The sequence below is a fragment of the Rhinatrema bivittatum genome, chromosome 1 (assembly GCF_901001135.1).
Source record: "Rhinatrema bivittatum chromosome 1, aRhiBiv1.1, whole genome shotgun sequence".
Taxonomy (NCBI): domain Eukaryota; kingdom Metazoa; phylum Chordata; class Amphibia; order Gymnophiona; family Rhinatrematidae; genus Rhinatrema; species Rhinatrema bivittatum.
In genome coordinates, this window is record NC_042615.1 from 807,193,419 (window position 1) to 807,216,536 (window position 23,118).

Below are 23,118 nucleotides of genomic sequence, written 5' to 3' on the forward strand. Positions count from 1 at the left end.
CAGACCCATGCACGCTTTGGGTTTGTGGACCGTTTCCATATCCTGGTTCTCTCTTACCCAACATACAATATTTTGAATGTGTTATAACTGCATGTGAATTTCAGATACATGCACAAATTCTGCTAAAGAGCTGCCTGTAAGTTTTAATTCATGGCCCTAATAGACAGAGCAGAGACTGGCAAAGGCAGTAAAATATCCTAACAAACACAGCTGCCAAAATATTATTTCGCAGTGGGCTTGGAAGGAGAGACCAGGCAGGAGGAGTTTAGAGCACTGGGAACCGAACAAAACAATTTGCAGTTTATCAACCTGTGGCATTGCTTGAAAAGACAACCAACCTCTCTCTTTTATTACCTCACATCCCAAGTCCCCTCCATGCCCAATCTCCTCAAAGGCGGTAAAGTAAGAAAGACCACAAAGAACCATGACAAAAATAAATGCACTTTAAAAAAAAAAAAAAGAAGAAGAAGCTGACAGCAACTGCAACCAGGAATAAAAGTAATTTTATTGTCCTCACCTCGGGGCTATCTGCTTCTGGGCCTTTATCAAGGATCCCAAGGGAACCTTCTGGACTCAGCAACAGTCCAAATGACAGAAGACCAATATCCTTGTGCTTAGGAGGCTCATCCTCGAGACACCACTAACAGAGGAAGGGGAGAAAAAAAAAAAAAAAAAAAGAGACAGGTTTTGGCAAGGCTCACCAGAGGTACAGTCACGCTATGACTCCAGTACAACAACCTGAGCTGAACACCTGCCTTGTACAACTATTCCTTGGGCCAGCAAGGGCCACAGGGGGGCAGGGTTTATGGCACCCCTTAGCAGAAGCAAAGAGCCAGCGATGGAGGCATTAGCAACACTCCTGGCCAGCCACAAGTCAGGCACAGGATTAGCCCCAGGAAAGAAATGATTCCTGCCTTCTCAGGCAGAGAGCGTCACAGGGTGGGTGCATCAATGACAGGAGGCAAAAAAACGCACAACAGCCGTGTGACAGAGTGCCACCACGGAAACCCAACACCGTCTGACAGCAAAAGGGAAGAGCAACAGGCCGTGTCCAGGTGATGAATGGGAAAGACCACGCACACGAAAGACCACGAGACAATGCCCAAGACCACCTGTCACGGTAATAACGTGATAGACGGGGCATGGGAAGTGCCAGGGTAATCATAGGACACTGCAGAAGAGCTCCGTGACCATGTAGGCCATGACAAGGAAGGTGCAGTGGAAGTCGGGGAGGGAAAAGCTCAGGCAAGAGACCAAGGCTTTGCAAGGGGTTGGCAAGCAGAGGAACTGCCCAGGGCGCCAAGTTACGGGGGGGGGGGGGGAGAAGGGAGTGGGGGGGGGGGCCGCATTACAACTTTCGAGTCAGTCTGTAAATCTGGAAGCTTGCAAACTCAAAAGGGAAAGGGGGGGGGGGGGGGAGGAACATTGAAAAGAAGCCTTGCCCTAGACGCCATTTTGTCCAACGACTGCCTTGGAAGAGAGAGTACAGAGAATAAAAAGGTTTGTTTCTGGACTTACTTCTGGTGTGAGAGGCAGCGAGTGTGTCAGCATCAGGACCCTCTGTCCCAGGCCTCGCGTCAGGAGGGACAAAAGGAAAGGCAGGACGGTGGCCACGTAATCCCCACCACGATCCATCAGCTCATTCAGCAGCTTCATCTTCCTGCAGGCGCCCTGCAACTTGGACACATTCTTCAGGCTGCAATGTGTAAAAGCAGAGGGATATGCCGAGGCAGCGTTTATGTGACGGCCGATTGTGGAGTTGTGCTCTCCTACGTGACTATGTCAGTTTAGAGTTTGCTGGAAGAGACGTCTCTCACCGTAGGTCCGTCATAAGCAGTGTGGTAAAACGGCACTGAAATTCAGCACACAGTTTAACCAGATGGTTTAAAAAAAAAAAAAGTAGTAACTCTCGATGCAGTAAGCAAATGATAGGCTAACGCATAGGGAGCTAAAAAGCATGCAACCTTAAGGAAAAATATGCACTCAAAAGGAGTCTCAGACCCATGATTTATGTGCACAGAACAAGCACTTTTGCACGTGCATGATCCCACTGGAATTAAAATATGATTTAGGTGCACAAAAATGTTTTCTGTGCAGAAAAAAAACAAAAACAAAACTGTACACATAAAATTATTTTATGCACAGAAAACCTGCTGTGGGTGCAAAACCCATTTTCTGTGCATAAAATCTTGACTGCAGGCCCAGTGCCAGAATTCTGGCTTCTGCCCCCAGACTGACATTAGGCCTGGAAACTTTACTCCACCTCAGACTACGAGTTACGTTTCCAACGCTAAGAAAACACAAGGCAAGCCTGTGCCCCTCCCTGCATTGGCTGGCTAACAGCTAATGCCATCATTAGCACTGGATTGGTACGAGGGGGTCCTAACTGTTGGGCACACTGTTATTCACAAAACTCCTCCCAGAGTCAGTTGTAGAGTTTGTGCACAAAAAAACCAAAAAAACCATGCACACAACTGTGGGATAAACCGCACTCCCTAATGAGCATGCGATTACATCGGCCCCTATGTAAGTTATTTCCTGAGGTTTGCACAGCTGTGGCTGCCCAATGGCTTCCCAGGGCAAAAAAAACCAAAAAACAACAACCTGGGCACCCACAAGCCACAGCTTCCTTTGGAAAAATCAGAGCGTGAGAAAGAAGGAGCCCAGCCAACAGCTTTCTACAGTACAATCAAAAAGAGAGAGTCAATAGCGTCCCACAGTAAGAAGGATTTTCCATTGCATTTAGCAAGTTTTTGTTATTTACACTAGTACTCAACATGTGGTCAAAAGGTTAATTAGACAAAGGATTGGCCAGGTATGTACAGCTCTGTGCACCCTTAGGAAGAACAAGTTAATTAAATGTCCTCAAGAAATTCTTTGCCATCATTCGGGGATTTCACTTGAGCAAGTGGCTCCAGATTTCCTGCTGGTGGATGTGGCTTGATCCGCTACGGGTGCAAAGGAACTGAGTACCACCGGGGGAGGGAGGAGGTTCATTTCTCCTTCTAACGATGAAAGTCGTCAGGTCTTAGCTCTCACTCAGGAAGCTTTCCTTAAAAGGCACCATCGACCTGAAATTGCCAGGCGCTCGCAGGAAGCACAACGGCACTAATTACAGATTGCCTGAAACATCAAACCTCCAACCATAACCTTCCCGGGAGCAGGGGTTTACCAGATCTCGGTAATTGGAGCCCCAGGAATTTGGAGAAGGTGGAGAAGCCTCTGACTGCAAATAAACCGATCGCATCTCCATGCCCCACTGAAATTTCTGGTTCTACAAACCGAAAGCCGGTCTCCCCCCTCAGCTGCACTAACCCCCATCACCCTGCAGAGAGCTCTGCGGCTTTCCCAAAAAGGATTCTTTTTCCCCACTTAATCTCTTGCAAAGGTCGCCCGGTCAGATTTTAGCTCAGGCAATGAGAGTCAATTCACCAAATTCTGGCCTCGCTAAAATGAAAAACTAGCCAAATCGAGCCAGACCACCGCCGCCCTCCTCCCCGAACCATAGCTTCACAGTTTAAAACCCAAGGCAGGGAAGCGGGCCATGAGGTCATCAGTCGCATGACCGGCAATTATTCCGGAAGCAGGACCGGGCAAGCACAGCGCTGTTTGGGAGACAAAAACTTAGGTTCACAACTATAAGGAGAGACCGGCCAACAGAAATTGTTCTTTAGTGAAGGGAAGTTAGCAGCCATGCGGCGGTCAGACGGGTTGCGCCCCCGCCCACTCACTGAAACACGTGGTCAAAGGTTCTGATCAGTGGCTTGGAGACTAAGAGCAGCTGCTGAAACCCATCCAGCGTAGCGTCATTCAGAATCTCCATGGAGCGTTTGGCTTCGGACTGGATCTGGAGAAGACAATACAATTTAAAAAAAAAAGCTACCTACAATGAACCTCTGTTGGCTTTTCCCCACGCTGTTGCTCTCCCTCCTCCTAAACGCGAGACATATACCATGCACTCCAGAGCTCTTAGGGTTCAAGACTGAGCTGTGCTGAATCCACACCTCGCAGCTCAACGGCAAATACAGTATATATATATATCTCTTCAGCATAAGGGATCCCCCAGCTGCTACTGCGTAGCCTCAAATAATCCAAAGCCCGTGCACACACAGCCGGCTGCAAAGGTTTAGGCATCCCTGATCAAAAAAATTGTATGTTTCAATGAATCTCTACACGGTGCAAAGTTAAACATGAGATTTACCAAACACTTTTTATATACCGTGAAAAACGTGCTAAAAATCGATGGCGGCATAGGACAGAGTGTGGAGAGGCGCTCTGCTACGGCCCTGCCTCCGAGTTACCTTTTCATGCCCTTTCTTCATGGATAAGCGCACAGGGCAGCTTCAAGAAGGTTCCCCCTCCCTCCCCTACTCGTTCTCAGCCTTCTCCGATGCACCAGGCGGTTAGACCCAAACTCCTTTCCCTGATGTCGGGAGGGTCCTTCGTTGCCGCTGGAAGATAAAAATCGGGGAGGTTTCCCCCGAGCCTCGACAAGAGAAAGTTCTTCCTGTGCTGCCAGCTCTGACGGCAGCGTCGTCAGGATGCCCTCTGGAGCTGGTGGCGTCTGCTCGCGCGGGACATAAGGGGGATTCGATAGTGCCGGGTGCTGGACCTGGAGCCCGGGCTCGTCTGTGCGCTGGCGGGAAGGTTCTGGGTCCTAGGGGCAGCGATGGGCTTTCTTCGGCGAGTTCCTCTCCTTTACTTCAGGCCTCTGCCCCCACTGTTACTCCTTGCACGCCTATAGTTACTCCAGCTGTGAGACCCCCTACACCCCGATGCCCTCTCCTAAAACCTTGGAGAGTACCTGGACCGTTCTGTCCTCTGTGGAGTTCTCTTTAGCTGCATTACCTCTTGCCGTGAATAATTTCAAGAGCCAGGTTCAGTTCTTTGGATAATTGCTTTCTCAATCCGTGGATAAACTTTCTGCTCTCCAGAGGGCACTTGTACAGGTTCAGAACGTGATCCACCGCAGGACGGAGAACTTGGAACATTTTTAGAAATCTTCTTGTCTTGAATTTTCCTCTTATCTCCATGATATCCCTGGAGGAACTTTTTAAAATCTTTTATGTAATCATGGGTATGGAACAGCTGCCCTATGAGAAAACACTAAAGAAGTTAGGGCTGTTCAGTTTGGAGAAGAGACGACTGAGGGGGGGATATGATAGAAGTCTACAAAATCTTGAAAGGACTTAAACAAATTAATGTAAAATCAGTTATTTACTCTCTCGGATAATAAAAGGACTAGAGGACACTCCATGAAGTTAACAAGTAGCTCATTTTCACTCAGCGCATAGTTAAGCTCTGGAATTCACTGCCAGAGGATGTTCTCACAGCAGTTAGTGTAACTGGATTTAAAAAAGGTTTGGATAAGTTCCTAGTGGAAAAATCGATAAACTGCTATTAATTAATAAACAATAGTAGCTTGAGATCCATTTAATGTTTTGGTACTTGCGACTTGGATTGGTCACTGTTGGAAACAGGATGCTGGGCTTGATGGACCCTTGGTCTGACCCAGTATGGCAATTTCTTATGTTCTTCAAATGCTTCACCTTTATTTCTACAAAAGGTATCTTGTGTGGTTGTGGCCAAAAATTCAATTTTCATTTCATCAGTTCAAATCATTTTGTTCCAAAATGTTTCAGGCTTATCAAAAGGTTTTGTTTTACACAATGACTTTTGTGATGAGGTCACAGAAAATATTTCCTTCTGACAACTCCCCCAAGCAGATCACTGCTATGCAAACAACGCTGTACTGTGGAGAACTACTCCAGTGGCAGCTAAACCTTTCAGCAGGTCATCTGTAGTGATCTACAGTTTCTGTTTCATAGAAAATGACCAGCTTTTGGGCAGTTCTATCAGATTTTTCTTGGTCTTCCAGATCTAGCCTGACCTTAACAATTCCACAGAACTTCGATTTCTTAACAATGTTTCTAACAACTGAAATTCCTAGTTGGAAGTATTGAGAAAGATTTATATAGCCTTCCTCTACTTTGTAAGAGTAGGTTATCTTCATTGTTGAAAGCAGACAAAACAATCAGAATATTTGTTAAACCATGGAACTGTCTTCACCTGACTAACTGAAGGCCTAATGAGCCAATCAACATTTTGGCCTCAACTTAAAAAAAAAATAGTAATGAACCAACTGGAACTGTGTCAAAACCTCTGCACATAACCATATTCATTTTTTTAAAATTAATTTTCTATTAAAATCAGTAAATAGTCATTTTGCATTAAACACTGCAGAAAGATGCTGTTTAACTTTGTATTCATGTAGAGGTTGTGTCAGTTTCTGTTCACTTTTGAGATTCACTGAAACATACAGTTTGGCCTGGGGTGCCTACATCTGCATATACTGGGCCAGCGCTCCTCTCAAGAAACACTTGATATCCATCTTAGCGATGAGCTTTTTATTCTTGACCAAAATAATGCTAAACAAAAACTTAGAATTTGTCTTTCCTTCACACTATCCACTTTTCAGTGCATCGGCTGTCACCAGGTGTGACTTGTGCAGAAAGTCTACTCTACTCATAGGAGCAATACTGTAGCGCCATCTAGCTACTGTATACAGGTATTAAACCAAAGAGCCAATGGATCGCGATACCTTACACAAGGTCCAAAATGAGCTTTCAAAAATCACACAGATCGCTTTTAGTTTCTTTAAATCTGGGGCATCCCATCTGAAGAAGGGATTGTTTAGAAATTTATTGTGTTTGAAAAGAAAACAAATTGATTGTATTAATTAAAATTAAGTGCTATAAGCTAACGGCACAAAAGTAGCCACAGGTCTTAGTTTCTCAAAGAACCACTTGCTCACAACCCAATAAGTCCAATCACCCATTACAAACAGCAAAATATTCCAACACACACAAACCTACCCGTGTTGCACTCTTGCCTCTCACTTCTCTCTTCTATACCTCTCCCTCCTTCATTGTGTGCTCAGTTCTTACCTCTTCTCCTCCTCCTCCCCCATTCCTCTTCTCTGCCCATTTTTGTGTGCACTTCTTCACTCAATCTGCTAAAATGCAGAGTCAGCAGGCTAGCGGAGCAGAGACACAAGTACGCACTCTTGGTCTCCTTGACTACTCTCCCCTTGCCCCACCCCCCACCCCGTTCCCATGCACACTGTTTTGAAAAGGAAGCATGCACCAGTGAGATGAGAACCAGCCCCTATGGACTAAGGGTGCAAACTCATCGTGTTCCTGAGCTACTGGCCTGGCGACTCTGTTCCTGCAGAGACAGCACAAGGCTGCAAGCTCCGGTGACATGGCCTGCACATCCTCCGACGTGCTCTCTCTCTCTAATGCAGGCATTATACCGGGGGCTAGAGTCTCACTACAGCAAGAGCTGCCGCAGTGTGCCAAAAGAGATGGAGCCCTCCTTAATGAGAGCCACAAGAGGAGCAGTTTAGGGGCATCGAATGGCACAGCAGGACACACAGGACCCATCACAAGCACTACCTCTTTGTACTTGCTGGCGGTCATGTCGGCACACAGGTTCACAAACCCCGAAGGGTCAATGAAGACGACGTCAAATGCCTGGTGGAAGTCTTCAAGGGTTGGCTGTGAAAGGACACCAAGACAGGGCAAAAATGTTTGTTTTTTTTACACAGCGAGCTCCAAAGTCCCATCGAACAGTTGCATACTGTGTGGCTCGACTAGTTAGTCCCATAAACTCATCCATCTAACTTAGCCCACATAAATCAGTAGCACAGCCATATCGCTGAATATATCCGGCTATCTTATCCAGCTGGGTAAGTTTAGGATAGCCCTACAGGCCGACAAGACTTAGCCAGATAAATTATCCAGCTAAGCAGCGGCCATTCAGCGGGGCCAGATATTCAACCGCCGCTACTTATCCAGCTAAGAGATGCTAAAAACAGCCTCAATATTGCTTGCAACTTTCTCTAATGCGGGCAGATTTAAGAGGGATATTTTATAACTGCGCATGGTAGGGCAACACCTGCGTGGACCTTTTACAAACAGACTGCACCCTAAATTTTCTAAGTGAACCTAGGTGCATAAATTCACTTAGAAAATCTGGGTCTAAGTGCCCGACGGCAGGTTAACTCAACAAAAGTTGCACCTTCTCTTTCAGAGGGCGTAACTCATGCGAATTAAAAAATGCTGATGCGCATACTTTTGAAAATGAAACATTATGCGCTAGGTTTCCCCCTCTCCCCCCGACGCCTCTCTGCAGTTTGTGTAAAAGCGGACAGGAAACCAAGTTAGACAGCCAATTTTATGCAAACACAATCCCCAGCTATTTTATAGCAGTCAGCCGGGTGCATAAAACCAGGTTTTATGCGCCTAAAGGGCATTGGAAATTCAGCCCAAATTGTATATATTTTTTGTAATTATCTCCCTCGACCCCCCCCCCCCTTTTGCCCTGCCCATGTTAATACAGTAACAGGTTCCCCTCCTGCACAGAGCATCGTCATTTATTTATTTATTTTTAGATTTTTATATACCGGTGTTCCTATATGAAATAAAGATCACATCGGTTTACATTGAAACAGAACATGAAAATTGCCAAAAGGCATTACATAGAACAAGGTTATGAAACTTGGAACAGTGTACATAAGTTCAAAATTTAACAATAACGTTGTAACATTGATGACCAAAAGATAAAGGAGAAAAAAAAAAAAAAAAAAAAGACTTAAACAATTAAGTTGACAGGTCTTATTGAGCATAAAAATTATAACGTATATGTGAGAAAGTCTCAAGTGTCCTGCAGCAAGAGATTAGATACCGAAGTAGGTAGTGGTATGGAAAATGGGGGTTTGTGAAGAAGATATGTTCTTGCTGGTTGGAGGGGAAAAAATGATGATCATGGTCCTGGAAAAGCTTGGCTTTTATAACAGGGAGTGCACAACAGCATAAGAAAATTATTACTTACCTGCTAATTTTCGTTCCTGTAGTACCATGGATCAGTCCAGACAGTGGGTTATGTCCCCAATCCAGCAGATGGAGTCAGCCCAAAGCTTCGAGGGGGCGTCACCTTAAGTACTACAGAAACCCCCTGCTTGGATCAAGTTGAAACAAGACGGCAACAATAAGCCGCTGAATGAAAAACTTAGGAAACTGAAACCGACCCACCAACGGGTGGGCGGGCACGAACATAGCGTGTCAACCTCCAGGGGAACGGTGAAAAACAAAGAGAAAAACTGGAAACACGTAAAAAAACAACCAACAGCAGTAAGGGCACTACTGTAACAGGAGACACAGCTGAACAGACTCAGCATCCACATACAGCCGAGCAGGAGTAGGCCCTAGGACCCAAATGCGGTGGGCGTCTGGACTGATCCATGGTACTACAGGAACGAAAATTAGCAGGTAAGTAATAATTTTCTTTTCCCTGTACGTACCTGGATCAGTCCAGACAGTGGGATGTACCCAAGCTTCCCTAACCCGGGTGGGATCCTGCGAGGCCTGCTCGTAGGACCTGTTCGCCAAAGTGTCCCTGGACGGACGAGGCGAGATGTAGTCTATAGTGTCTCGAGAACGTGTGCAACGATTTCCAGGTGGCCGCTCTACAGATTTCTTGCGAAGATACCGAGCGGCTCTCTGCCCAGGAGGCCGCCTGAGAGCGTGTAGAATGTGCTACGATGCCGGGTGGGGGAGTCCGCCCCACCCCAATATAGGAGGCAGCAATACCGGCCTTCAGCCATCTGGCAATGGTTGTCTTCGAGGCCTGAGATCCCTTCCGGGGACCGGACCAAAGGACGAAGAGATGGTCAGAAGTCCGGAAATCATTCGTAGCCTCCAGGTAGAGCCTCAGGGTGCGCTTGACGTCAAGAAGACGAAGAGACCGCGGTTCCGACGAAGAGAACGATGGAAGTTCCACCGTCTGATTCACATGGAACGCGGACACCACCTTCGGAAGGAAGGAGGGGACAGTACGAAGGGAAACACCCGAATCGGAGAACCGGAGATAAGGTTCTCTACACGACAGGGCCTGCAGCTCCGAAATACGCCGAGCGGAGCAGATGGCCACTAGGAACACCGCCTTGAGGGTGAGATCCTTGATCGTCGCAGTCCGCAGCGGTTCAAACGGAGGTCCTGACATGGAACGCAGTACCAGATTGAGACTCCAAGAGGGGCAAGGGTCCCGCAGTGGAGGCCGCAAATGCTTGACCCCCTTGAGGAAACGGGCGATGTCCGGGTGTCGCCACAGAGATCCGCCGTCGCGCAGGAGGGAGCCAAGAGCGGCCACTTGAACCCGAAGTGAGTTGTAAGCGAGCCCCTTGTCCACCCCCGCTTGCAGGAACTGGAGGATCTGCGGGACAGACGCTTCCGAGGGTCTTGTGTTCAGGCCGGTACACCACAGCTCGAACACCTTCCAGACCCGCACGTAGGCCACCGACGTCGAGGTCTTCCGAGAACGCAGCAGCGTGGATACTACCGCCTCCGGGTATCCCCGAAGGCGACGCCTCTCAAAAGCCAGGCCGCAAGACAGAAGAGTTCTGCCTGGTCGAAAAATACTGGTCCCTGGTGGAGGAGGCGGGGAAGATGTCCCAGCCGTATGGGCCTGTCGATTACTAGGTGAAGAAGGTCTGCAAACCAAGGTCGTCTCGGCCACTCTGGCGCGACGAAGATGACAGTCCCTCGATGAGCCTCTATCCGTCGTAGTAGCCTTCCCACCAGTGGCCACGGGGGGAACGCGTATAGTAGTAGATCGGCCGGCCACGGGAGCGAGAGGGCATCGACGCCCTCCGCCCCCCGTTCTCTCCGGCGACTGAAGAAACGAGGCGCCTTGGTGTTTTGAGCGGATGCCATAAGATCCAGGTGGGGGGGACCCCACCGCCGAACGATGAGCTGCACGGCCTCGTCGGAGAGGGCCCACTCTCCGGGATCCAGGAGCTGGCGACTGAGGATATCCGCCTGGACGTTGTCCACGCCCGCTATGTGCGAGGCCGCCAGACGGGCCAGGTGCCGTTCCGCCCACTGCATCAACATCGCCGCCTCGAGCGCGACCTGCGGACTGCGGGTGCCGCCCTGTCGATTGATGTAGGCCACCGTGGTCGCGTTGTCCGACAAGACTCTGACTTCCCGATTCCGAAGGAGTGGCAGGAAGTGAAGGAGTGCCAGCCTGACCGCTCTGGTCTCCAGACGATTGATGGACCACGTCGACTCCTCCGCGGACCACGTCCCTTGCGTGGCGCTGCGGTCGCAGACTGCCCCCCAGCCTACAAGACTGGCGTCGGTGGTTACCACTACCCAATTTGGTAGATCGAGGGACACGCCTCGAGCCAGATTCTCCGGGACCATCCACCCTGGCCACTGCCGCCTGGCCATGGCGGAAAGACTTCGCCCGTATGAGCCAGTCGTCCAAGTAAGGATGAACTAGAATACCCTCCTTCCGAAGGGCAGCCGCCACGACTACCATGATCTTGGTGAAGGTGCGTGGGGCCGTTGCCAGGCCGAATGGAAGCGCCACAAACTGGAAATGCTGGTCCAGAATCTTGAACCGTAGAAGACGATGGTGTTCTTGGCGAATGGGGATATGCAGGTAGGCCTCCGTCAGATCCAAGGAGGCCAGGAACTCCCCTCGGTGTACCGCCGCAATCACCGAACGCAGCGTTTCCATGCGGAACCGGATCACCCTGAGGGATTTGTTGACTTCCTTCAAGTCCAGTATGGGGCGGAAGGAGCCGTCCTTCTTCGGTACCACGAAGTAGATGGAATAATGGCCCGAGCCCACCTCTCCGGAGGGCACGGGCACAATGGCGCCTATCTCCCACAGTCTGTCCAGCGTCGACTGCACCGCCCTTCGCTTGATGGCCGAGCCGCAGGGCGAGAAGATGAACCGACCCTTCGGAGCGTGGGCAAGTTCCAAAGCGTAGCCGCGTCCTATGGTGTCCAAGACCCACTGATCCGAGGTGATCCGCGCCCACTCCTCGTAAAAGAATGCCAGCCGCCCCCCAATCTTGGGGACGGCGGAGTGGGCGAGTTGAACATCATTGAGAGGACTTGGGCGAAGGTTGTCCCGCCGTGGAAGCGGGGCGGCGCCCGCGAAAGGAGCGAGACCAGGGCTGAGACCTGGGGGCAGAGGGCCGAGCCGCCGCCGGCCTATAACTCCTATAGCGCCTTTGCGCTCTGGCTCTGGTCCGGGAGGACGAAAACGCCCTGCTGGAGCGATATCTGTCTTCCGGCAGGCGATGGACCGCGTTTTCCCCCAGAGACTTGATGATCTGGTCCAGATCCTCGCCGAACAGGAACTTACCCCTGAACGGCAGGGAACCCAGACTCGACTTGGAGGACGTGTCCGCCGCCCAGTTGCGAAGCCATAGGAGTCGACGTGCCGCCACCACCGAGGCCATGGAGCGGGCAAGGACCCGAAACAGATCATAGGAAGCGTCCGCCCCGTATGCCACCGCAGCTTCCAGCCTATCCGCCTGGGCGGCTTCTTCGGGTGGCAACACCTGAGACGTGAGCAGTAGCTGCACCCAGAGAAGACTGGCCCGCTGGGCAAGCGAGCTGCACATCGCAGCCCGCAGTCCCACAGCGGAGACCTCGAAGACCCGCTTGAGGAAGACTTCCAACTTGCGATCCTGCGTATCCCTTAACGCTGCTCCACCTGTCACCGGTATGGTCGTCCTCTTCGTGACCGCTGACACCGCGGAGTCCACTCTGGGTACCTTGATGAGCTCCAGAAAATCTTCCGGCAGCGGATACAGCCGCTCCATGGCGCGGCTGCCCTTCAGAGCGGCTTCCGGGGCATCCCATTCCCTGGTGAGAAGCTGCAGGAACGACTCGTGAATGGGAAAGGCCCGAGCCCTCGGGTGAAGGGCTGCCAGCACCGGGTCTCCCTTCTTGGAGGAGGTGACTACAGCGGGCGCGACGGGAGCTGGCGGGTCCGGCGGGGGATCAAGGTCCAACCCCTGAATGATCTGTGGGATCAGGTCATCCAGCTCGTCCCGCTGGAAGAGACGCAGGGTGCGTGGGTCCTCACCCTCTGAAGTGGAGTCTCCTTGTCCTGCCGCCGCGGGGTCCGACCCAGGGGAAGCCGGTGCCGACCCAGGCCCCCCGAGCCCACAGGGAGCCGTGGTTGGATGGGGGGCTGTGGGGCCCCCACGCCCGCCGGGGCGGGGGGGGCCGGATAGGAGGACGAAGGTCGCGGTAGCTTGGGTGGTGGTGGATCCGCGGGCGCAGCCAGGTCCTGTAGGTAGGCTGTATGCATCAGACGGATGAACTCCGGGGAAAACCCCGGCCTAGTCGGGGGGACCTCCGCGGGTGGGGGCCCCGGGGGACCCTGCCCCCGCAGGCCTTCCTCCGGGTCTGTCTCCGGTAATAACCTCGGGGGAGAACCCTCTGAAGCTACCTCGTCCCCCCGCGCTGCCTGGGCTCCTTCAGGGCGCAGCGCCTGCAAGATGGCCGCCGTTCCCGCCAGGAATGGGGGAGGGGCCGGCCCGCGCCGCCCGGGCAAGGCTGTCATGGAGGACCGATGCGTGAGGGGCTGAGAAGTGCCTTCCCCCCCGGGGAGGCACCTAGCACAAATCCCCTCCCTTGACACGCGCGATCCAGGCTCTCCGCAGGCCGAGCAACGCACCGGCTGCGGCATCCGGAGCGCCAGAGAAACAGCCCCCGACAGCCAAGAACGCCTGGTAAACCCGGGGGGGGGGGGGCCGCGAAACGGATCGCCGCTGCAAGGGGGCCCGGGTGGCCTGCGCTACCCGCCGAAGACAAAAACGGCGCCGCGGGGGGGCCTTCCTGGCCGCACAACCCGCCGGTGATGAGCAGCCCTCTCCCCGGTGCAGCCCACGTGGAGCCGCAAAATGGCCGCGGGAGAGGGGAAAGATGCTAGGAGGCCGGAGCACCGGCAGTCGCGTGCAACCTAGCTGCAAGGGAAGAAGAAAAAAAAATCACACTTACCCCGAAGCAGCCACGACCAGCGCCGGTAATAGGAAAGGGGAGAGACAGAGAACAAGAAGGAAGCCACGCCTCCCCAATTAAACAATTAACTGCTTTCTTTTTTTTTTTTTTTTAAACACAACTTGATCCAACCAAAAACATACAGACAATAAAGCCCCAAAACAGGGAACGCAAAAAGGACAAAGGAAATAGGCGATCGGGAGCAAGCCCAGATTCCACTACTCTCATCTGCTGGAGTCAGAAGATACTGAACTCCTGCAGAGGGGGTAGTAGTACTTAAGGTGACGCCCCCTCGAAGCTTTGGGCTGACTCCATCTGCTGGATTGGGGACATAACCCACTGTCTGGACTGATCCAGGTACGTACAGGGAACGGAAAATCCCAGAAGTGTGTGTGTGCCTGAAGGGGGTCAGCTTACCTGTGAAACCTCGGAAGCCTTAGCCAGGGTTATCCCATTCACAGTCAGGTCTGTGGAAGCTAGAAACCAATAAAACGCATGTAAACAAAAATTACAGGATTTCATTTTCAAGTTTCCAGATTCTGTTTCTCATGGGGGAAAAAAAAAAAAATTCAGCCAACGCTACAGATGGCCAAGCAGAACTGTTCGGAAACCACATTCTTGCTCCAATTTTTACTTCAATTCTGAGACCTCCTTCTGCCAGCCACATCCTAACCACAAGGAGGTTTGCTATTCAAAGGCTTTGCCTGGGTAACACCCACCTGAGCTGCTTCCTATCTCTGGGGGGGGCGCCTTCGGCATGCGCCCCACACCTTTCTCTGGTGCCTGTGGCCAGGCTGCCCGCTCTCCTATCCATTTATTTATTTTTAATTTTTATATACCGAAGTTCTTGTAGGGACTACAAATCACTCCGGTTTACATAGAACAAAGAACTGCTCAACAGAGAGCGGAGCTTTACATGGAACTGTAGAACATATGGAACAGTATAACTGGTAGACAATTTAACATAATAACTTAAAATAATAGTTTAACTGGTAATAAATAAAGAATTATATTATTTAATATAAGCAGTATAACTATTTAACGTAGAAATAAATATTAACCAAAGCCAGATATATATATATGAGATAAAGTGAATTTTGAACTCAAAGATAGTTGTCCTGTTGCAGGTTCTTAAAAGTTGTACTTGGTACAGTGTCCATAATTAAAGGGATACCTAGTGATAAGGAAGTCTGCCCGTCACAGTAAAATTAAGCGTCAGGGAAAGCTTGTTGGAAGAGAAAAGTCTTCAGTCTTTTTTTGAATTCTTGATGACTGGGTTCTAGTCTTAGATCTGGGGGAAGCGTGTTCCACTGGTGTGGGCCTGCTGAAGATAACGCTCGTTTGCTCAATGTTGATTTTATTTGTGGAGCATGCAGTGTTCCTCTGTATGCGCTTCTGATTGGTCTGGAAGAAGTGTGCAGTTGGAGTTGAGAGCTAGTTTGTTTGTCGCTTTGTGGATGGATAGTGAGTGCCTTGTAGAGTATCCTTTGTTTAATGGGAAGCCAATGTAAGTTCTGAAGGATTGGGGTGATATGATCTTTTTTGTTGGTGCTAGTTAGAATTCTAGCAGCTGAATTCTGTACCATCTGTAATGGTTTGATGGTGTTGGCGGGTATACCTAGTAGCAGGGAGTTGCAATAGTCAAGCTTAGAAAGAATGATGGATTGTAGTACTAGCCTGAAGTCGGAGAAGAAAAGGAGGGGTTTAAGTTTTTTGAGGACTTGCAGTTTGTAAAAGCAGTCCTTTGTGGTATTGTTTACGAACTCGTTGCAGCCCCTCGCTTGAGCATGCCGGCGGTGGTGGGCAGGCAACGGGCGGGGCAGAGACAGCCTCCCTGTGGCATTTGCCCACTGTGACTAACAAATGGGAGGCCAGAGGGCACGATCCCTAAATAGTAGGTTGCTTCGCCTTCGCTGGGCAGGCGTTAATAGCTGTGTCTGTCTTGCATCCGTCGTGAGGACAAGCCAGTTCGGTAGGGAAAGGCTTACAGTCTTGCTTAGATGCACTTCCTGTAGCAACAACTGGAGTAGAGAACATACTTCCGTCGGTAGGTGGAGGCAAATCGAGTAGTCTTGAGACAGTGCATTCCAATGTGACAGCAGGGAGCGTTGGAGTGGCCGCATGTGTGACCTTGCCCACAGTACTATTTTATTTATTTGTTTATTTTATTTATTATTTTTTTATATATCTGAGATATCACATCAGTTTACATTCAGGTACTGGAGGTATTTCCCTATCCCCAGAGGGGGATAGGAATCTAAGTTTTGTACCTGAGGCAATGGAGGGTAAAGTGACTTGCCCAAGGTCACAAGGAGTGACAGCGGGACTCGAACCCTTGTCTCCTGGTTCATAGCCCACTGCTCTAACCACTAGGCTACTACCTCCAGGGTGGATGCCATCAGGCCAAGGACCTGAAGATAGCTCCACATCCTGGGGCGCATTGTGTTTGTCAACCAACACACTTGGCACATCAGTTTCATTATCCTCAAGGGAGGGAGGAAGACCTTGTACTGCTTGGTGTTGAACCGGACTCCCAGGTACTCTAAGGACTGGGAGGGCTTGAAACTGCTCTTGTCCATTTTCACGACCCAACCGAGTTCCTGCAGTAGGGTCCTGACCCTGCTGATTACCTGGAGGCTCTCTTCCAACGACTTTACCTGGATCAGCCAGTCGTCTACGTAAGGGTGCATCAGGATCCCTTCTTTCCTCAGTGTCACTGCTACAACCACCATAATTTTGGAGAATGTTCTGGGGGTGGTTGCCAGGTCAAAGACAATGCCCGGAACTGATAATGGCAGCCCAGTACCGCAAAGCGTAGGAAACGCTGGTCTTGACAGATTGGGATATGAAGGAAACCCTCCGAGAGTTCCAGGGATGTTAAGAACTCTCCCGGTTGTACGGCCATTATGACGGAGCGAAGAGTTTCCATGCGGAAGTGAATTACCCGCAGATGACGTATAACGCTCTTGAGATCCAGGGGGCGAAATGAACCTTCCTTCTTGGGTACGATGAAATAGATGGAATAACACCCCGTATTTTCCTGGGGTGTAGGTACCGGGGTTATAGCCCTCAAACTGAGGAGCCTTATCAATGGGGATTCCACTGCTAGTTTTTTTGTGCTGGGAGTAGCAAGTTGATATCATGAACATGACCCAATGGATGCTGCGAAATGATGTCCAGTACCCATTTGTCAGACGTGATCTCGACTCACCTCTGATAGAAGAGGGATAATCGTCCCCCTATCTCCTTGTCCCGTGGATGGGTCAGCCAAAACTTTATTGGGAAGTTCGGGTCGAACCTGAGCCCAAACCAGTTCCTCTTTTTGGTTGTCAGCTCTGAAAGGACTGAGACCTTCCCGAGGGCTAAGATGTCTATAGTAACGAGTTTCTGTAGGGCCGGAAGCGCTGGGAGCCCCTGGCCCGACCCCTCATAGGCAAGGGGCTCTGTGACCTCTTTATCTTATCTTCCAGTAGCCGAGGCACTGGAGATTCACCCTTACTGGCTAGCTTTTCAAATTCACTTCTGAAAAGAAGGGATCCCTTAAAGGGCATCTTTGTGAGGTTTGTCTTAGAGGTCGCATCCACTGATCAATTTCGCAATCATAGCTGTCTTCTGGCCACCACCACTGAGGCTACTCCTCTAAACGAGGTACACACTAAGTCAGAGCTTGCATCCAATAGGAAGGCCATGGTGGGCTCCATTGCCTCCTGGGATGCGCCCCTGAGCTATCTGCCTCTCGAGAGAGAAGCAGACACTAACGAGCCACCAGGGCACAACAGGAAGTGATCTGCAGTGTCATTGCTGCTGCGTCAAAGGCTTGCTTAAGGATGGACTCAATCTATCGTGTGCATCCTTCAAGACCACTCTTCCCTCTACTGGGATAGTTGTTCGCTTCAAGATGGCACAGACCAGGGCCGTCCACTTTTAGGAAATGCAGGCATTCTTTGGCCGCCAGGTCCAGAGAATATAAGGCCGCCAAGGCCCGACCTCCTTTAAAACTGGCTTCTGGGGCGTCCCACTCCAGGACAATCAACTCCTGGATGGCTTTCAGCATCAGGAAATAGCAAGAGGCTTTCCGTACAGATACCAGGATGGGATTCCTCTTTGGTTCCGACATAGGGAAACTCCCAGAGTGTTCAGGGTCTGGAAGACCAGGGCCAGCAATTCATCTCTGTGGAAAAACCGTAGCATGGTCCGGTATGGGTCCAGTCCTGGGAGGAAGATCGATACGGCTATTCGAGCCTTGGAGACCGGAGACTTAAAAGTAAAGGTTTCTACCTTACCTGGTCTCGGCGCTTACCGGTCGCTTGCCGGGCGGTCTCCAGCTGCAGGGGGAGAGGGGAATACCTTCACCGCCACACTCGAATCGTCACCCGCTGCCTTTCAGCCACCCTGGGGGCTAAGTCCACGCCGGGAGCCAGCTGCCGGACCAAGGCTCACCTCTGAGGGATATCGAGAATCACCTCAGGAAAGTCTCGACTGTGGGAGGGACCCTTAGGTTTCACCACAGGAGAAGCGGGGCTCTCTCCTTCTCTTCTTGCAGGTAATTTTCCTTTTTCTTTCTTGTTGTAAATGTTACACTTTTCTCTTTTGGATAGTGTCCGCATCTGCTATGGAGATGGAGAAATACAGAAGAGCTGAGCTTGCTGCATGGGTATATGTAGGGTGACGTCAGCTTTGAAATCTGACTCAGTCTCCCATCTGCTATCAGGAGAGCACAATACCCATTGGTCCTGAGTCCATCTGGCTACACGCAAGGAAATGTATATGATAATACTCAAAATAATTCTTTCAAAAATTATGGAGGCAGCAAGGCGTGTGTGGGGCTTAGGCGCGGTTTTATTTCGTGAGTACATTCAGCAGGTGACATAAAACACATGATGCTAACACAGTTTTCACCAGCTGCCAGGGCCCGAGGAGTTACGGGACGAAGCGTGCAAGTCAGGGCTCTCGGTACTCACCCAAGAACTGCAGAGCGTTCCTCAGGATCTGGTAGCCACTCATCATTGAATTGACCTTGTGTTTTGCGTGGAGATATGCCACCAGCATTGAGGCCACAAAGCCATTGAAACAGCCAAAGCCCTGCAGAGGGAGACAGAAAGAGAGGGGGAAGTACAGAGAAAAGGCAGCACAGCTCATGCACACTCGGTTACTGACACGTTAAACAGCAACAGCTCCGATCATGTGCCAAGGAACCGCTGAAAAATACAATCTCAGAGAAACCCAGGAAAGAAAAAGCAAACCAGAAGGTACAATATTTATCTTCAAAATTAGGTTCACGCAGGCAAAACCAGAACTGAAGCTATTTTAATAAGCTTCTTCAGAAATCAGTCTATCATTCCTTAGCGTATGAATGGAGAGCACCTCCAGTTAGTGGGGCACTTATATTGGCGTGTACCACTGAACAAGGAATATCACTACTAAATGAAACAGAACTTCCAAAAACTAAAAGCAGTTTGAAAGTAAGCATGTAGATGTCCCCATGGCTTTCAAGCTGAAGCTGGGGGAGGCCGAAGAGGTGATACACTTAGGCCTCAAGGGGGGGCGATTGTGTCTATTGCAAGGACAACCCTCAAAGCACGGAGAGGAGATTGAGAGAGGCTCCACCTCAGAGGCAGTTTCCCCAGCACGGGCAGCTAAGCCACACAGGAGAGGTGGGGGACCGCAGACAGGAACAAGAGGCAAATTATGTTCACATGGCAAGCAGTAGCCAAAAACTATAGAGTGTTCAAGAAAGCATGGAGCGAGCACCTTGGCCAAGAACGTATGATGTGCTAGGCATTATACATCTTATGGTGAAAGATGGCATCTCTTGCACAAGAGAGGGGCAGCGAGCTTTGCGCCAATTTCCATGTCCTCTGACCCAATCAACATGAGACATTCCCCCCCCCCCCCCGCCCCCAGCCCCCTCACTGCACACTAGCATCGTCCTACCTTGTCCAGCTGGCGGTGGCGCAGCCAGACTTTGAGAATAGCAATTCCGTCCTTCATGCCAGGAGAGTCCACGAGGGCGCTGGAGAGGAAGTGCAGGTGCTGCTCCATCACCAGGTCACACAGGATAGAGTTGTTGTAGTGAGGGGTCGGGGGTTCAACGGCTCCTAGGCAGGATACAGAAGAGGGAGCAGAGCAGAGGCATACTGTGTAACAAGGCAGTATAATCAGACCGACAAGGAACGCACACACACACACACACTCTCTCCAAAACGTGCAAAGGAAAAAATGTGGAAATTTATCTTCAACAATTTCTATAAATGTTTTTCTGGCACTTGTGTCTATCAGGAAGGGTCAGAGCGTGTCTTTGAAGAGACTCAAAGTGATTGCTCCCTTATTTAGACTGAGGTGTGCAAAAAGAGTGGGAAAAACAAGGAAGGTGAGAACAGCCTGGTGTGTGTGGGGAATGAGAGGGGCAGAACTCACACTGCTTCTGATCAGAGAGAGCTAGAATGGCATATTTGGTACAGTGTACTCACATCTGGCTAGCATTCCTTACCGCCCAACAAGTTTTCCCTCTTTTCTCCAGCCCTGGAGTCAAAGTCTCTGTCAGGCAGCAGTCTCTTTAAGAACATACACATTTTTACTCGCTTATATTCAGACTAACGCAGAAAAGTCACGCTTTCACTGGGCCGGAGGCACTAAAGCATCTCTCCCCAAGGGCAAGAGAGCAGGAGAGACGGCTTTGCACATCTGGCCCCTTGAGCTCGCTCCGGCCGAAGTTTAGGTTTTTTGTAGTCACTAAATTCATCCGTTCGCCAACATTTGAATCCTCTCAAGCAATATATATGCCTTCATGGCCTCCTCTAGTGTCTTAACTTTAATATCAGCTGGACAAACTATAAACAAGAGAAGAAAGGGAGGCAGCCAGCTTGTACCTCACATTGTCACTCCTCAAGGGGGGGGGGAAAACAACCCTGGGCAGATTCAGGGTGATCCAGTACCGAGCGGTAGGAAGAGCTGCATTAGTGCCTATGGCACCCGCGGTTACCGCCCGCACAGTGCAGCTCACCTACCGCTCGATCCTGAAGCCTAATTATATGTAAATGTAAGCCGCGTCCAAAAAGCCTTAGGCCCGCGCAACCCAGGATACTGGATAGAGCGCCTATACAGGATCCTGGGTGCGCGGGGCTAAGGCTTCACGCCACGCTGGTATCTGTCATTTCAAATGTCATTTGAAATGACAGATACCAGAAGTCGGGACTGCCAGTCCCCCTCCCCTCCTCCCGAAGCAGGGCGCGAAAAGCAGCCTTGCTCCGGGAGGAGGGGAGAAGAGACACTGACAGCGGCGAAGCTTTCCCCCAGCCCGAACCCGACCCGGACCCCCAACCGGACCCGGCCTGACCGCTGTCAGTCTGTTCTCCCTCCTCCCGGAGCAAGGCTGCTTTTCGCGCCCTGCTCCGGGAGAGGGGAGAAGATGACAGCGGCGAAACTGAGCGGCAAAGCCCGAACCCGACCCGGCGAAGCCCGAACCCGACCGGACCCCCAACCCGGACCCGACAAGCGACGAAACTGAGCGGCGAAACTAAAAAAAAAGAAAAGCAATTTTTTTTTTTCAAAATTGACAATTTGGGGTTTTTTCCAAAAGCGACTTACTTTTGGGATCTGTCAGGATCCCAAAAGTAAGTCGCTTTTGGACGCAAGCAAAACTTACTTTTTGCAGCCATCGTCAGTACCACGACCTGGCTCCGTAGCTCCTCCCGACAAGATGGCCGCCTGCACGGGGAAAGCGTACAATTGGCCGCTGAAGACGTCACGTCACGATGTCACGTGACGTCACGTCACGATGTCACGTGACGTCACGATGTCACGTGACGTCACGATGTCACGTGACGTCACGTCACGTCACGATGTCACGTCTTCAGCGGCCAATTGCACGCTTTCCCCGTGCAGGCGGCCATCTTGTCGGGAGGAGCTACGGAGCCAGGTTGTGGTACTGACGATGGCTGCAAAAAGTAAGTTTTGCTTGCGTCCAAAAGCGACTTACTTTTGGGATCTTGACAGATCCCAAAAGTAAGTCGCTTTTGGAAAAAACCCCAAATTGTCAATTTTGAAAAAAAAAAAAAATGCTTTTCTTTTTTTTTTAGTTTCGCCACTCAGTTTCGTCGCTTGTCGGGTTCGGGCTTTGCCGCTCAGTTTCGCCGCTGTCATCTTCTCCCCTCTCCCGGAGCAGGGCGCGAAAAGCAGCCTTGCTCCGGGAGGAGGGAGAACAGACTGACAGCGGTCAGGCCGGGTCCGGTTGGGGGTTGGGGGTCCGGGTCGGGTTCGGGCTTTGCCGCTCAGTTTCGCCGCTTGTCTCTTCTCCCCCCGCCCTCCGGGAGGGGGGAGAAAATACAAGCGGCGAAACAACTTACTTGCACGGGGAAAGCGGTCTCCGTGGCAGCCCCAGTCCTCTCCCGAAGCAAAAAAAAAAAAAAAGCGAAAAAAACTTTGCAGCCCCCTCCGGACATCGGAGGGGGGCTGCAACTTTTTTTTTGCTTTTTTTTTTGCTTCGGGAGCAGGGGAGAGGACTGGGGCTGCCACGGGGACCGGCACCCACGATCGCGGCCGGGGCAGGTGAGCGGGGGCTGGGGGAAAGCTTGCCACCTACCCTTACCCATGCCTCTACCGCCTGGGTCAGGGTAGGCGGTAAGTTTGCAGGTTAAACGCGCGACAAAACAGCAGGGAAAGGTAGCGTTAGTCGGGGCGCGGGTTACGGGATGCTAGGGGAATAGCTAATTGGCTCGTTTGCATGCAATATCGAGCTAATTCGCTCGTTTGCATGCAATATGCATGCCGCGGGCGGAAGGGGTTACCCGGGGAATTTAGGACGCGGTAGGAGTAGGTTAAAGGGGATTCGGGATCGCAGGAAGGGCTAACGCGGCCGGAACGTGAGTTAAAAGTGGCTTAGGAGCAGGGTAAACGCGGCCGCACTTTACAGGATAGGCCTGACTATTAGGCCGAGGACCTAAAGCTCTGTGCGCTCTCAGCATTTATTGGGATGCGGGTTCTACTGTATCCTTGACTCCACTCTCCAATAATGCTTTGCATATATCATGCACAGCTTGCAAACTGTCCTCATATTCACTCTTCTCTCGAAATCTGATATAGTTTCATCTCAACCTATCTTCTAGGTCTTCCAGCCTGCCCAAGATTGCTGCATTTGATATTTCCAAGGCTTTAAAGGATATCCTCACCTTCTTCACCGGCCTTCGCGATCTATTCTGCCACCAACCTCATTTCTAGGATCTCCCTCTTCACCAAGATCAGATCACGC

At 50.8% G+C, this 23,118-nt stretch overlaps 1 protein-coding gene across 1 annotated transcript in view; it reads right to left on the reverse strand.

The window, feature by feature from the left end:
* NOL6 (nucleolar protein 6) overlaps positions 1 to 23,118 on the reverse strand; it is a 207,050-nt gene that overhangs the window by 160,284 nt on the left and 23,648 nt on the right. Inside the window, exons 7-13 of the mRNA XM_029581150.1 lie at positions 19,806 to 19,969; positions 18,833 to 18,953; positions 14,289 to 14,347; positions 7,458 to 7,559; positions 3,732 to 3,847; positions 1,519 to 1,696; positions 518 to 640 (exon numbers count right to left, since the gene is read on the reverse strand). Coding sequence (XP_029437010.1) covers positions 518 to 640; positions 1,519 to 1,696; positions 3,732 to 3,847; positions 7,458 to 7,559; positions 14,289 to 14,347; positions 18,833 to 18,953; positions 19,806 to 19,969 — 863 coding nt within the window. The remainder of the gene's footprint in view (positions 1 to 517; positions 641 to 1,518; positions 1,697 to 3,731; positions 3,848 to 7,457; positions 7,560 to 14,288; positions 14,348 to 18,832; positions 18,954 to 19,805; positions 19,970 to 23,118) is intronic.